The following is a 13,309-nucleotide window of genomic DNA, read 5'->3' on the forward strand; positions in this document are numbered from 1 at the left end:
AAGCTGTCCTGTGCATGAGTTGGCGCTGTGTTTGTAAGCTGTCTTGTACATGAGTTGGCACTGTGTTTATACATGTAAGCTGTGCTGTACATGAGTTGGCACTGTGTTTGCAACCTGTGCTGTACATGAGTTGGTGCTGTTTGTAACCTGTGCTGTACATAAGTTGGCGCTGTGTTTGCAACCAGTACTGTACATGAGGTGGTGCTGTGTTTGTAACCTGTGCTGTAATTGAGTTGGCGCTGTTTGTAACTTGTGCTGTAGATGAGTTGTCGCTGTGTTTGTAAGCTATGCTGTAGATGAGTTGGCGCTGTGTTTGTAAGCTGTGCTGTAGATGAGTTGGCGCTGTGTTTGTAAGCTGTGCTGTAGATGAGTTGGCGCTGTGTTTGTAAGCTGTGCTGTAGATGAGTTGGCGCTGTGTTTGTAAGCTGTGCTGTAGATGAGTTGGCGCTGTGTTTGTAAGCTGTGCTGTAGATGAGTTGGCGCTGTGTTTGTAAGCTGTGCTGTAGATGAGTTGGCGCTGTGTTTGTAAGTTGTGCTGTACATGAATTGATGCTGTTTGTAACCTGTGCTGTATGCTGTTTGTAACCTGTGCTATGCATGAGTTGGTGCTGTTTGTAAGCTTTGCTGTACATGAGTTGGCGCTGTGTTTGTAAGCTGTGCTGTACATGAGTTGGTGCTGTTTGTAAGCTGTGCTGTACATGAGTTGGTGCTGTGTTTGTAAGCTGTGCTGTACATGAGTTGGTGCTGTGTTTGTAAGCTGTGCTGTACATGAGTTGGTGCTGTGTTTGTAAGCTGTGCTGTAGATGAGTTGGCGTTGTGTTTGTAAGTTGTGCTGTACATGAGTTGGTGCTGTTTGTAAGCTGTGCTATACATGAGTTGCCGCTGTATTTGTAAGCTGTGCTGTACATGAGTTGGTGCTGTTTGTAACCTGTGCTGTACATAAGTTGGCGCTGTGTTTGTAAGCTGTGCTATACATGAGTTGGTGCTGTTTGTAAGCTTTGCTGTACATGAGTTGGCGCTGTGTTTGTAAGCTGTGCTGTACATGAGTTGGTGCTGTTTGTAAGCTGTGCTGTACATGAGTTGGTGCTGTGTTTGTAAGCTGTGCTGTACATGAGTTGGCGCTGTGTTTGTAAGCTGTGCTGTACATGAGTTGGTGCTGTTTGTAACCTGTGCTATACATGAGTTGGTGCTGTTTGTAAGCTGTGCAGCCTGTGTTCATGTCTGCACTCGTTCCCACACACCCAGGTGCTGCGCCCTTTCCTCCTGCGCCGAATCAAATCGGACGTGGAGAAAGAGCTTCTCCCTAAGAAGGAGACAAAGATCTACGTTGGCCTGACCAAATTGCAGCGAGAATGGTAAAGGATGGAGTGAACCACTAACAGTTCTGTGTGTGTACCTTGAGCTTTTTACAGGGACTCTCCTCTTGACTTAGTCCTTGGGCAACCAGAAATTATCATACATTCCATTTTCTGGCAGTTGTAAAACTGATTGGATGAGGTTGGAGTAGAGAGTCCCTGACCAGTTCATGTGCACACACGTTATACATGTGCACAGTTCCTCGGGTCTTGTCTCTTTGGTCGCACCTGCTGCTGATTACCAAAAAGGTGACCAAATTTCAAAATGGACAGATAAAGGAGCATGCTTTTTTGCCTGTAACTAAGTCTACCATCACGTTGGCTGGGGATTTGATGACCTGTTTACGCCAACCGTCCCTTAAATTTGCATATTCCACTGCTGCCAGAGATGTCCCTTTTGAGCTCACAGACCCGTGGGGTGTGAGTAGACTCGTGGGGTGAGCAGAGCCTCAAAGTGGCAAGAGGGGAATTGTGCAATTGTATTGTGGGCCCGTCCTGTCCCTGGGCCCTGGACTGGTTTGCTGTGGACGCACACATGCGCACACACACACATACATGGTGGAGCGGATTTCCTAACATTATTTCTGCACCGCCCCCCACGCTCCCACCACCACAGGTTTTGCGTCCATTCCTCCTCCGTCGTTTGAAGTCAGATGTGGAGGCCAGCCTCAAGCCAAAAAAGGAGACAAAAATCTACGTGGGGCTCGCCAGAATGCAAAGAGAATGGTAACTGTGACCTGTGTACCTCCGCACCAGGATATAACACTGGATGTTGTAGCCTGGCATTCAAGTATTAATCATGCACCAATTACTAACTAACAACAATTACCAGTAACTAACTACATTAAGTAAGCCCTTCACACATTGAGATAAATTAGTAGATGACGATTTCTGTCAAAAGATAGTCATTGTGCCTGGTAACACTAAAATAGAATTTGATGTCTGTTGATGTGGCATCATACTATAGTTTGCGAGAGTGCTTGGAATGAAGAATTTTACTTTTTAGTGACATTTTTGTTGTACATGCACATTTATTTGTATTATTGTATTTGTCAATTAAACTATTGATTTTTGCAGGGCATGCCCAAAGTGCAGAATAGGTGCTAGGCCCCAATTGACATGTGTGATAGAAATTAGAATTTTGAAAGGATTGGCTCACATAGTTAAAGGGGTGTTCACACATACTAAGGACTGTTGACCTTACAATAGTTACATGTAGTTGAAGATTAATGTATATTTGAATTGTTGCCCCTCCTCTGATTTAAGTCCATTCGTGCTGCTTATTGCCAATATTATCCAATTCTTGTGATTTATTTATTAAGATTTTCCAAAATACAATAGAAGGTATGGCGGAACAGGTGTCATACAAAAGACGCCTTTTCAAGGCCGCCATACTGAACCAGGACAAAAGCAGCCAAAGCCAAAGTAAAAAAGAAATGAGTGTGACAGATTCACCAAGACAGCAGTTTTTCCTGAGGTTGCTAGGGAGTATCCATTTGTCAAAAAGTCTTCTCCAAAACTGTAACTAGCTTACTGAGGCATTTTGCCAATGAATAAAATCTATGCAAAATCATACCATACAACTTGGCATCGTTGTATGGTACACAGCATACAGAGGTAGTGTTCAAGTTTTTTCCGCTAATATCAACGAAAAATGTTACAACATATGTACGGCAATTTGCTGTTCATAACTTCTGTATGAGTAATCAATTGCCGCAGTTTTGAAATAGTACGCATTAGTTATACATTTGTACATGTATGGTACGCATATGTACAGGACAGAGACCAATTTCCAATAGCTGACAAAGAAACAGTACAGTACAAATCTGATGCATCTACAAAATTACAGATACTGATAGAAGGAGGCCTGATTTCATTTGCTGTGGAGTAGAAGTCAGTTCACAGCAGTGATGGATCTTTGTAGCTGAATACAGTGCTGTCAGTTTCCCTGTACTTATCTCCATCCTCGACAACGAATAAGATACTACTGTAATGATTCTTGTTTGTTTTTTCACTTATTTGCTTATTGTTGAATAAAAACCCTCACCCCAGGTACACTAAGATCCTGATGAAGGACATTGATGTGGTAAACGGGGCAGGAAAGTCGGACAAGATGCGTCTGCTGAACATCCTGATGCAGCTGCGGAAGTGTGCCAACCACCCGTACCTGTTTGATGGTGCGGAGCCCGGCCCCCCCTACACCACAGACACGCACCTGGTGCAGAACTCGGGCAAGATGTGCATACTGGACAAGCTGTTGCCACGCCTACAGGCCGAGGGTAAGGTGCCAACGACATCTCTCTGGTTTTCAATGTGACGACAGAGAAGTTATGGCCAGGCACACTGGGTCATCCCTACTCTTGTCAAGGAATGGGTTCTTAAATGTGAAGGGGTGCCTACAGACAGAATCAAATTAATATTGAATTAGTGTGGGCTGGCTGCATTCACTTCACTAGTCTGCTTGTTTTCTTAGACTTAGTCTTACATTGGTTAAAAGTTCTGTTTCCAACACACTCATGTCACATGACCTAGTGAGCTTTCCTAGGTCACATGACGATCATAGTTGACAAAGAATGAATGTCTGATTTGGTTACATTATATCTCCACCTTGCCCATCCACCAGGCTCGCGTGTCCTGATCTTTAGCCAGATGACACGTATGCTGGACATCCTGGAGGACTACTGCATCTGGAAGGGCTGGCAGTACTGTCGACTGGACGGACAGACTCCACACGAGGAGAGACAGGTATGTTGTACAAGTATATTAATGTTCTAATGCCTCCATTCCCGGGGCGTTGGGTGATGTTTTTGTTCTGTGTTTATGTGTGTGTTTGTGTGTGTGTGTGCAAATTTACTTAAATCATTCCAAAGTCCACTTGTAATTTGCCTAAGATAGTTGTAAATTGACTTTCCTACCATGCAATAGAACAACATTCATCCAACATTGTATGGGATTATGGAAACTAACAGATCATAAAATGTTCACTGATAGCATTTCCTGCATGGTCCCACTGACAAAAAGAGCAAGACTGTGAATGTGTAGAAAGGTGGAGTATTTTATTTCTTATTGTGTTTTCTTTCTCCTGGCCACTTCCACGTGTCATAATAGTTATCTGCTCCTTGCTGCTAGGCACAAATCAATGACTACAACCGTCCAGGCAGTGACAAGTTCATCTTCATGTTGAGCACACGTGCGGGCGGCCTGGGCATCAATCTTGCCACAGCAGATGTTGTTCTGTTGTACGACAGTGACTGGAACCCCCAGGTGGACCTACAGGCCATGGTAGGTGCACATGCATGGTGAGATGGGATGGTAACTATTGCATGGGTTTTGGAGATTGTAAGACATGGGTCCAACCTGAAAATATCACAAACTTTGATACACCGCTGATGGAAATGTGCAAAACATTAAAGGAGCATGCAATTGTCTAACCACAGAAGCAGGTATTATAATTCCTCAGAGAACTTTACTTGAATCAAGTTTGTTTCGTCAAATCGACCATAAGTTGAAGCCTAACCGCAGGGTAAATAAGTAGCGAACAAGTTCTTGAATTCCCCTGAGGACCCTTCCAATAGTGCACTTGTGGAGTAGGGCGTGACTTTGATCATTGGAACAGGTACTGGTTGGTACTGGTATAAATTTCAATAGTATGATGTTTACAAAGTAGACTAAGTAAATGTGTGTGCACAAACGTCATCAAAATTGCCAGCCAATGCGTTGCAATTATTATTTGTGGGTCATTCTGTAGTAAGTTAGCCTGGGTACCATCCGGAAAGTAGTTTGCTCCGACGTTCATTATATACTATATACAGTCGCTTCTAGCTCTGACATTCACTATACACTATATACAGTCGCTTCTCTGTGTTTCCGTCTGGGAACGCGGGCCATATTAACGTCTGGAATCGTCCAAATTTTGGAAGCAGGCGCTGATTGGTCCCCACATATGAGCGAATTATGGAATGGGTTCAAGTGATCGTTCGAACCGGTGTTCCAACACCGGAAAAGCCCCACGTCCCCTATACTGGAGACTAGCGCATGTGGGCGCCGGCCTGTCGTCATCGAACGAGTGCTCTAGAACCCATTCCTTGATTCGCTCATCAACTGGCGTCACCACCAAACGGTTTGAATGCGCAAGTCTCCAGACGGATAGCAGAAGCGAACATAGGAGCGAACTACTATCCGGATGGTACCCAGGCTAGTAGTAAGTTGTCCATGCATAAAAGTAGCCTTTTTAGATAACAGCATGGTCCATAAACGTGTCCAAATGTGGTAGACTGTCCACAGTAGGCGAATGGCTCTTCTGAAGGTTTGGTTAAAAGCATGTTCCAGGATTTAGTAGAACACCGTTAAGGGTTCATATTCTAATAACAATTAATTTGGTTTGTCTACATGCCACTGCTTTCCCTTTTATGAAAATCAAGCGTCTCTTTCTAGGACCGAGCCCATCGCATTGGTCAGAAGAAGCAGGTTCGCGTGTTCCGTATGATTGCAGATAACACAGTGGAGGACCGCATTGTGGAACGGGCAGAAACCAAACTGAAGCTGGACACGATCGTCATCCAACAAGGTATGTTTGCAGTGCAGTACAAGTCATTTTTAAGAGGGTTTTACACTTAACTAGAGCTCTACAACCCCTTATCTTTGCTTAAGTGCCAAACAGAGATCAAAATAGGGTCCTTAAAGAACCAAAACAATACTCCCAAGCACAGATCTGGTAGTCCCACTATTGTGCTGCTTGATAAAGGTCTGAGCCTTCCATGCAATTGTTTTGAAGTCTTATGAAGACCTACCCACATACTGAATATCAAGACAATCCATCTTGGCGTTCTGGAGTTATGTGTAACTTTAATTTATCCATTGAAATCCACTCAAAAATGCAGATGTTTTTTCAAAAGGTTTGATTTTCAAAATTTTTTGGGGAGGCATACCCCATGACCCCCCTAGGAAGCTCGCGCCTGTAGTGCTCACTGGTCCCTCAGTCGAACTTTAGTGTACCCTATTGTGTGCATATTCTTCTGTAGGTACTGTATTGACTTGTGTATGAGGGTAAGATGAAATCTGAATAGCAAGACCCACTAATCAAAGCAAAGGTAACTCTTGCAAAGAATTAAATTGTCAAAAAAATGACACGAGTCCAAAGAAATGGTTGTAAACAAGCCCATGTTTGTGATAGACATACATCAACGACCGGAGGTCGGGACTAGGCTAGTACATATTTCACTCCATATATAGGGCCCTATCTGACATAGCTTGCTCTCACTCACTCACGCACTCTCCGGTTTAACGTCTGTTGTTCCCCACCCTGTGGGGGTTAGACGTGCTTGCACGCTGATGATGAGGGGGTCTAATGGCAGCTCGCCAGCGACCTCTGTCACTAGGGTTGACACTGTGTAGGTTGAGAAAGTTGATGTCTTCCTTTATGTTGTCCAGCCATCTCTTTCGTGGTCGACCACGAGGGTTCTTTCCCTCTATGCTGAATTCCACGATCTTCCTGGGCCACTTCTCCTCATCCATTCTTTGGATGTGGCCGTACCAGCGCAGTCTATTGAATCTTACTGTGTCCTGTACGCTATGAACCCCAAGCCTGGTTCTTAGCTGCTCAGTAGACAGGGTGGTCGAGAGCTTTCTAGAACATATCCAGCGGACCATGGCATCATCACTCCTACTTAGCCTCCTCATGTCCTCTGTTGTAACTGCCCAAGTCTCAGAAGCATATAGTAGAACGCTCCTGATGCAAGAGTTGAAGACATGCCCCCGGTTTTTAAGAGGGATGTAGTTGTTAGTGAGAATTGGGAGTAGATCATGGAAGCTTTTCCATGCTTTTCCATGCAGACTTGACCCTGGCAGTCACAGCATCTGAGCATCCCCCAGCCTCACTTATCATGTCACCCAGGTAGCAGAAAGTGGGAACGACTTTAAGGTTTTCTTCGCCTACTGTCACTAGTTGAGTAGTTGGTTCAGGAGCTGCAGGAAGTTCACCTTTGCACCTCTTGCATGCAAAGTTGGGGTCTTCCTTCAGAATGCCCTTGATGTTGGTACATCTTCTGTGTATCCAGTGCTGACACATTGCACAGAAAATGGAGTTGGTTCCTACACCCTTTTGGCACACGCCGCAGGGAAACCTCCCAGACTCCTTTACTGGTCTTGTGTCGGTAAGTCTGCTGTGCAGTACCATGGTCTTTCCCATGTTCACTCGGAGACCATGTGCCCCCATACTGCTCTTCCAGCAGATGAACTTCTGTTTCAGATCTTCTAGTGTTTCTGCAGCCAGCATCAGATCATCCGCATAGAGCATCTCCCATGGACACCCAGTCCTAAACTCTCGGGACAATGCTTCCATAACAATGATGAATAACAGAGGACTAAGCACAGAGCCCTGGTGGACTCCGACTTTAACCTCAAACTCTGAACTGTAGCTGTCATTCACACGTACACTGGATTTAGCATGTCTGTACATGGCCTGTACTACTCTGACTATCCATTCTTCTACTCCCAGTCCCAGCTTCCTCATGGCCCACCAAAGCACTTGTCTTGGGACCCTGTCAAAAGCCTTCTCTAGGTCGACAAATATGAAGAACAAGTCCTTCCTTTTGGAGAGATGTTTTTTCTTGCAACTGTCTCAGTGTGAAGATAGCATCCGTGGTGCCTCTCCCAGGCATGAAGCCAAATTGCATTGAGTCTATGTCCACTTGCTCTGATGTAGGGTTCTATTACACGTTCCATCACTTTGAGCACCTGGTCGAGTAGCTTTAAGCCTCTGTAGTTTCCCCTTTCTAAGGCATCACCCTTCCCCTTGTAGCAGTTTATGATGTATGACAGATTCCAGTCATCCGGAATTCTCTCCTCTCTGATGATAGCATTCGCCAGTGATGTTACTTGGTCAGCAACAAAGTCCCCACCTGCCTGAAGCATTTCAACAACTATACCAGATGGCCCTGCCGCTTTCCCTGTTTTCATAGCTTTAATAGCTTTCAGTATCATGTGTCTTTCTAAGTGTGGTGGAGGGCCCTGTACAGGCAACACTTCATCAAGATTGTCGGGATTCCAGGGGAACTCAACATTCAGGAGTTTATCATAATGGCTTTTCCAAGCAGCTAGCTTCTCGGTGTCGGTAAAAGCAATGCTGCCGTCATCTTGTTTGATGCATTTTTCTCCGATGACGTCTTGATTTTCACTCTTCATATTACGCGCCAATTTGAAGATCTCTAAATTCTCAAAATCAATACCAGAGTCTCTCGTTAAAGTGTCCGTAAAAGTCTCTTCTTCAATGGACCCAACCACTTGGTTTCCATAGAAGAACAGAAGACACTAATTCCTGTTTTGCTCGGCAACAGTGTCCCGCAAATTTTACTCTTCGGTAAGTCAGTTTCTGGGATAGCGACTTCCATATATGGTTTTGAGTGTTGCATGTTGAGTTCAAGATATGTTCTGTGCTCTGCGAAGTAACTTTGTGTAAGTCCCATCCAATCTGTTCTGGAGTTGACAAGTAAGTGTCCAGGTTTCAGCACCATACAGCAGTGAACACTTGGACCTTCAGTTTGTTAGGGATACTTGTATTAGACTTCCAGATTTTTCCAATTTGTTGCTTGCTTCCCATGCTAGGGCTTTACTAGTTTTAAAGCCCTTTTTAAGACACATAATGTAGGAGCCGAGATATTTGAAGTTATCAACCCTTTGTAAATATTCCCGGTTAAGGAGCTGAGTTCCAGTGGTCCAATGATTTTTTTTGGGGTTACTGATGAACTCTGTCTTAGATTCAGTGCAGTAGAGCCCTACAAGGGATGCAGATTCCTCGAGAGATTGAAGCAAAGTTTCTGCATTTTTTATTTGTTCAGCAACTAGTGCAAGATCATCTGTCCAGATCAGTGAGATATTGGGCAGGATATCTACATGACTCCCTCGTGCTTTGATTTCAATACCTTTGTTTACATTTGTGTCAAGCAACTGTCTTAAAACATAAGCAAGTACAATGATGAATAAATATGGTGCTTAAGTATCACCCTGGAGAACTCCAGTAACTATCTCAAATGAACTGGTCTCACCATCAGAAGTAATCACAGAGGCCATAGTATTTCTATACAAAGCCCTAATTGCACCTATGAAACATTGTGGAATACCATACTGTGCTAAAATATCAAACATTACATCATTACATCAATACTATTGTTTTTTTGGACCCCATTAGGTCGGCTAGCTGATGCCCAGGTGAAGCTGGGGAAGGATGAGATGTTACAGATGATCAGGCATGGAGCTGACCATGTCTTCGCTTCCAAGGAAGGGGAAGTGACGGATGCCGACATCGATGCCATCATGGCCGAGGGTGAAAAACGGGTAAGTACAGTGTACTATGAAATTGTCTTCATTCATAGTTAGGGTATAAAAGACCTGTTTCTTCCAGATCACTTCAGTGTCACTGACGAAAACTGGTGGATGCTACATGTAGTTGAAACGTCTGACCGTTTCCAAAATCATGTCCAATTGCTTGAGTAACTGCTTTTTTGGCATAATGTTGCACATTAGGGCTGGATACCGGTTCGGCCGGACCGGTTTTTACCGGCACAACATCCGAGAACCGAGTCTAAAAAACCGAAAGTCGCGAACCGTTTTTTTTTTGGACCAGAAGGCTGAACAATTTCAAGAAATCTGTTGTACTTAGAAATCCTACTAGTACTCCGGCAAAGTAGCCATGAATCAGACTAAATTAGCCTACAATAAATTCATTTGTCCCTTAGTGTACCTGTCAGCTCAATTTTAGGTCAACATTGACAATGTGCTACGAAAAAACATCAAATTTTACCATGGCATGAGGCCGACCGACGAGGAATCGAGTGGAAAATTCCTCAATTCTTCCGGTAAATTTTCACTCAAAATGAAGAATCCGCATCCAGAAAAAATTAACATGGGACAAACAACATTTCTTTCTTCTTCTGCACTTGTATTCAATCCATTTTTCCAGCTTTGAGGTGATTTGTGAGGTCTTGCAGTAAGAAATTTTAGCGCTTGGCATAAACAAACCTGCGGCCATCTTGGATTCTACTCAAAACATCGTGAGTTCTCGCCTCAAGTCTCGCGAGAGTGCAGTTTAACCTTACTCGCTAGATGGCGTTGTTTGATTTGCATGTAAGATTATAGCCTTGTGCAGTGAATTATGTGTAGCATAATCTCTGAATAAATATAAAACTGCTTTCAATCTCCTCTCTGCTTGGTAATCACTGACAAAAAGGCATAAAAAGTACACTTATCTGAATATCGGTGTAATAAACTTTATTTAATATAAGAATATGATCTATATGATAATATAACATTACAAAGTAAGATATCGACAACTGCTATAGAGGATCAGGTTCAGGTCCGGACCTGAACCTAAACCTCTGGACTCGGACCTGGACTCGAACCTGATCAAGCCAAAAGGTATCCAGCCCTATTGCACATTAATGTTGACAGGAAAATGTTACTGTTGCCTTCAAAGTTATGTTAACATATTGTAGAGGAAAGTTGGCTGTAAAAACAAAACTTAGTTGTTCTTGTTGCTGAAGACCTCATACGGTGCTAGTTTGCTTCAGATTTATGCCCTGGAAGAGACAGTCGCTTCATTTGAGGTTGTACCCTCTTTAAGCCCCAATGTTGTTCATTGTTCTCAGTGTCTTGGGTTACACTGCAGTATGTTAGAAGACAGAATTTCCTAACGTGGTGATGTCTATTTCTGCTTGCACAAATAGACAGAAGAACTGCGTAAGAAACTGGAGGGACTTGGAGAGAGCGCTCTGCGTAACTTCACCCTGGATGCCCCCATGCCCAGTATCTACAACTTTGAAGGGGAAAACTACAAGGAGAAACAGGTGTGTACTCTAGACGACAAGTCCTGCACCAATAGTAGAATAGTAGAAAATTTGGAGATTGTAATTGTTATTGCAAATTACAATCACAATCTCAAAACTTTTACGAATTGTACTAGTTGTACAGGTCATACAATCAAACCTGTATTATACTAGTATGTTGGCACCTCTACATAAAGACTAAATGTGGCCACTTTTTGTGGTTCCTTTGATACTTTTTCTAATGGACACAAGCATTAAGAATACTGTTTATTACCTGTCCAAGTTTTCCCAGAGTGGGTTTCTTGGGCAGTAGTTATATTCCAGTACAGGTAAATGTTTTGCTATCAGTATCATGCTATTTATGAAATTTGTACTGTGTGTTGAATACTAGACTAAGTATGTTGTACCTTATTGCTTGATGTCTCTCTATATTTGGCTATTATTAATGCCCGTGCTTTGTAGCAATCATTACATTCTCTGCAGCAAAGAAATGTTAGTCTATATTGTAACATAAAGTTGATGGTAATATGATGGTACTGCTGTCGCCTGTAGTTCCAAGGCATCACACACTGGATTGAGCCACCCAAGCGAGAACGCAAGGCTAACTATGCGGTGGACGCTTACTTCCGGGAGGCCCTGAGAGTCAGCGAACCTAAGGCCCCCAAGGTAAGCTATCTTTAAGCCCCTGATGTATGCTGTCATAAAGTGGGAAATGCAATCTAATATGAAATATGATATTGGACTATTGATTTCCTGTGGATATTACAGTTATATGTATGTGATTTGTCAGAACTTCAGAGATTCAGCTAAGACCAGTGGTTTATTTGATCCAGTTTCTAGGTCTGTAAGTTCTTGTGCACAGGTTCTTTTCTTGGAACCTCAATGTTGTAGATAAAAGCTGAAATATTTTCTATAGTTCAGGTGTTTACATTTACTCCCCTGCCCAGGCACCCCGCCCACCCAAACAGCCCAATATCCAGGATTTCCAGTTCTACCCTCCGCGACTGTTTGAACTACTGGAGAAGGAGATCTATGCCTACAGGAAGAGCATTGGATATAAGGTACAGACATCATACTACTCATTCAGTAGGTCATATATGATATAGCGTGTGGTTGTTGTGCATGTCTTGGGAGGCTGTCTTAGATCCTTCTCAACTGTTGGTTCCGTCAGCATGCTTTGGAATTTCTATGACTGCAAAATCGTACATTGACGCTTGATTATAATATGAAGAGTATTGCCGTGTCATTTAAGAATTCATTCAACAACCTCACGAGTTTGACTGTAAGATATTTTACATACTATTAGCTCCAGTTTTTCTAGGGTAATTTAGATAGTGCTGATTGACCTGCCTGTAGCTACCAGCAAATTATTAATATGATGAAATTCTGCAAATATACAAGGTTTGCTTTTGATTTAACATAGCCCATTAACTGTACCTGTTCTTAACAGAATATGAATTAGACATAATGATTTTGTAATGTCAGCTGATGTGTGGCCCTGCCTGTGTACCCACATTCCTGCAGGTTCCCCGGAACATCGACCTGTCCCCTGCTGAGGCTAAGCGGCAGCAGGAGGAGGAGCAGAAGAAGATTGATGAAGGAGAACCACTGTCTGAGGAGGAAATAGAAGAGAAGGAAAAGCTCCTTCAACAGGTATATGCAAAGCATGTTCTAGATTGAAGCATGACATATACAATGTATCTTTTTTGTTACAGTCAAACAACATCTACACTCACACAACGTTAACACTCATAATACATTAGTTGTAAATGGTAAAATATTTGGCAAAGGTATTATATGTTTGTGGAAATCTAGTATTTGGGTTTTACACTTGAAATGAATGTAAGTCTCTGCAACCTACAATTTACATGTACATGGTTTTGTACATAATTCTCTTTGTGAATGTGCCTGTGTGTGTAATGCTGACACTTTGTCTGTTCTCATGCTCATCCCAAGGGCTTCACCAACTGGTCCAAGCGAGACTTCAACCAGTTTATCAAGGCCAATGAGAAGTGGGGCCGTGATGATATTGAGAACATCTCAAAGGAGGTGGAGGGAAAGACTCCTGAAGAGGTATGTTCCATTATGCTTGATGGGTCCTGTGTAAGAGTTCCATAGTTTAGAGATGTTGTATAC

The 13,309-nt window shown here is 43.1% G+C and overlaps 1 protein-coding gene across 2 annotated transcripts in view; it reads left to right on the forward strand.

Annotated features, from left to right (window-relative positions):
- Positions 1-13,309, forward strand: part of LOC118419907 (SWI/SNF-related matrix-associated actin-dependent regulator of chromatin subfamily A member 5-like) — a 30,141-nt gene that overhangs the window by 13,248 nt on the left and 3,584 nt on the right. The window contains exons 10-20 of one of the 2 annotated variants that reach the window (XM_035826568.1): positions 1,246-1,355; positions 3,408-3,634; positions 3,979-4,100; positions 4,485-4,637; positions 5,790-5,922; positions 9,541-9,686; positions 11,075-11,194; positions 11,726-11,839; positions 12,121-12,234; positions 12,698-12,826; positions 13,130-13,246. In XM_035826568.1, coding sequence (XP_035682461.1) covers positions 1,246-1,355; positions 3,408-3,634; positions 3,979-4,100; positions 4,485-4,637; positions 5,790-5,922; positions 9,541-9,686; positions 11,075-11,194; positions 11,726-11,839; positions 12,121-12,234; positions 12,698-12,826; positions 13,130-13,246 — 1,485 coding nt within the window. Of the gene's footprint in view, positions 1-1,245; positions 1,356-1,971; positions 2,082-3,407; positions 3,635-3,978; positions 4,101-4,484; positions 4,638-5,789; positions 5,923-9,540; positions 9,687-11,074; positions 11,195-11,725; positions 11,840-12,120; positions 12,235-12,697; positions 12,827-13,129; positions 13,247-13,309 lie in introns of both variants that reach the window. The other variant, XM_035826567.1, reaches the window with a different exon arrangement.

The sequence above is a fragment of the Branchiostoma floridae genome, chromosome 7 (assembly GCF_000003815.2).
Source record: "Branchiostoma floridae strain S238N-H82 chromosome 7, Bfl_VNyyK, whole genome shotgun sequence".
NCBI lineage: Eukaryota > Metazoa > Chordata > Leptocardii > Amphioxiformes > Branchiostomatidae > Branchiostoma > Branchiostoma floridae.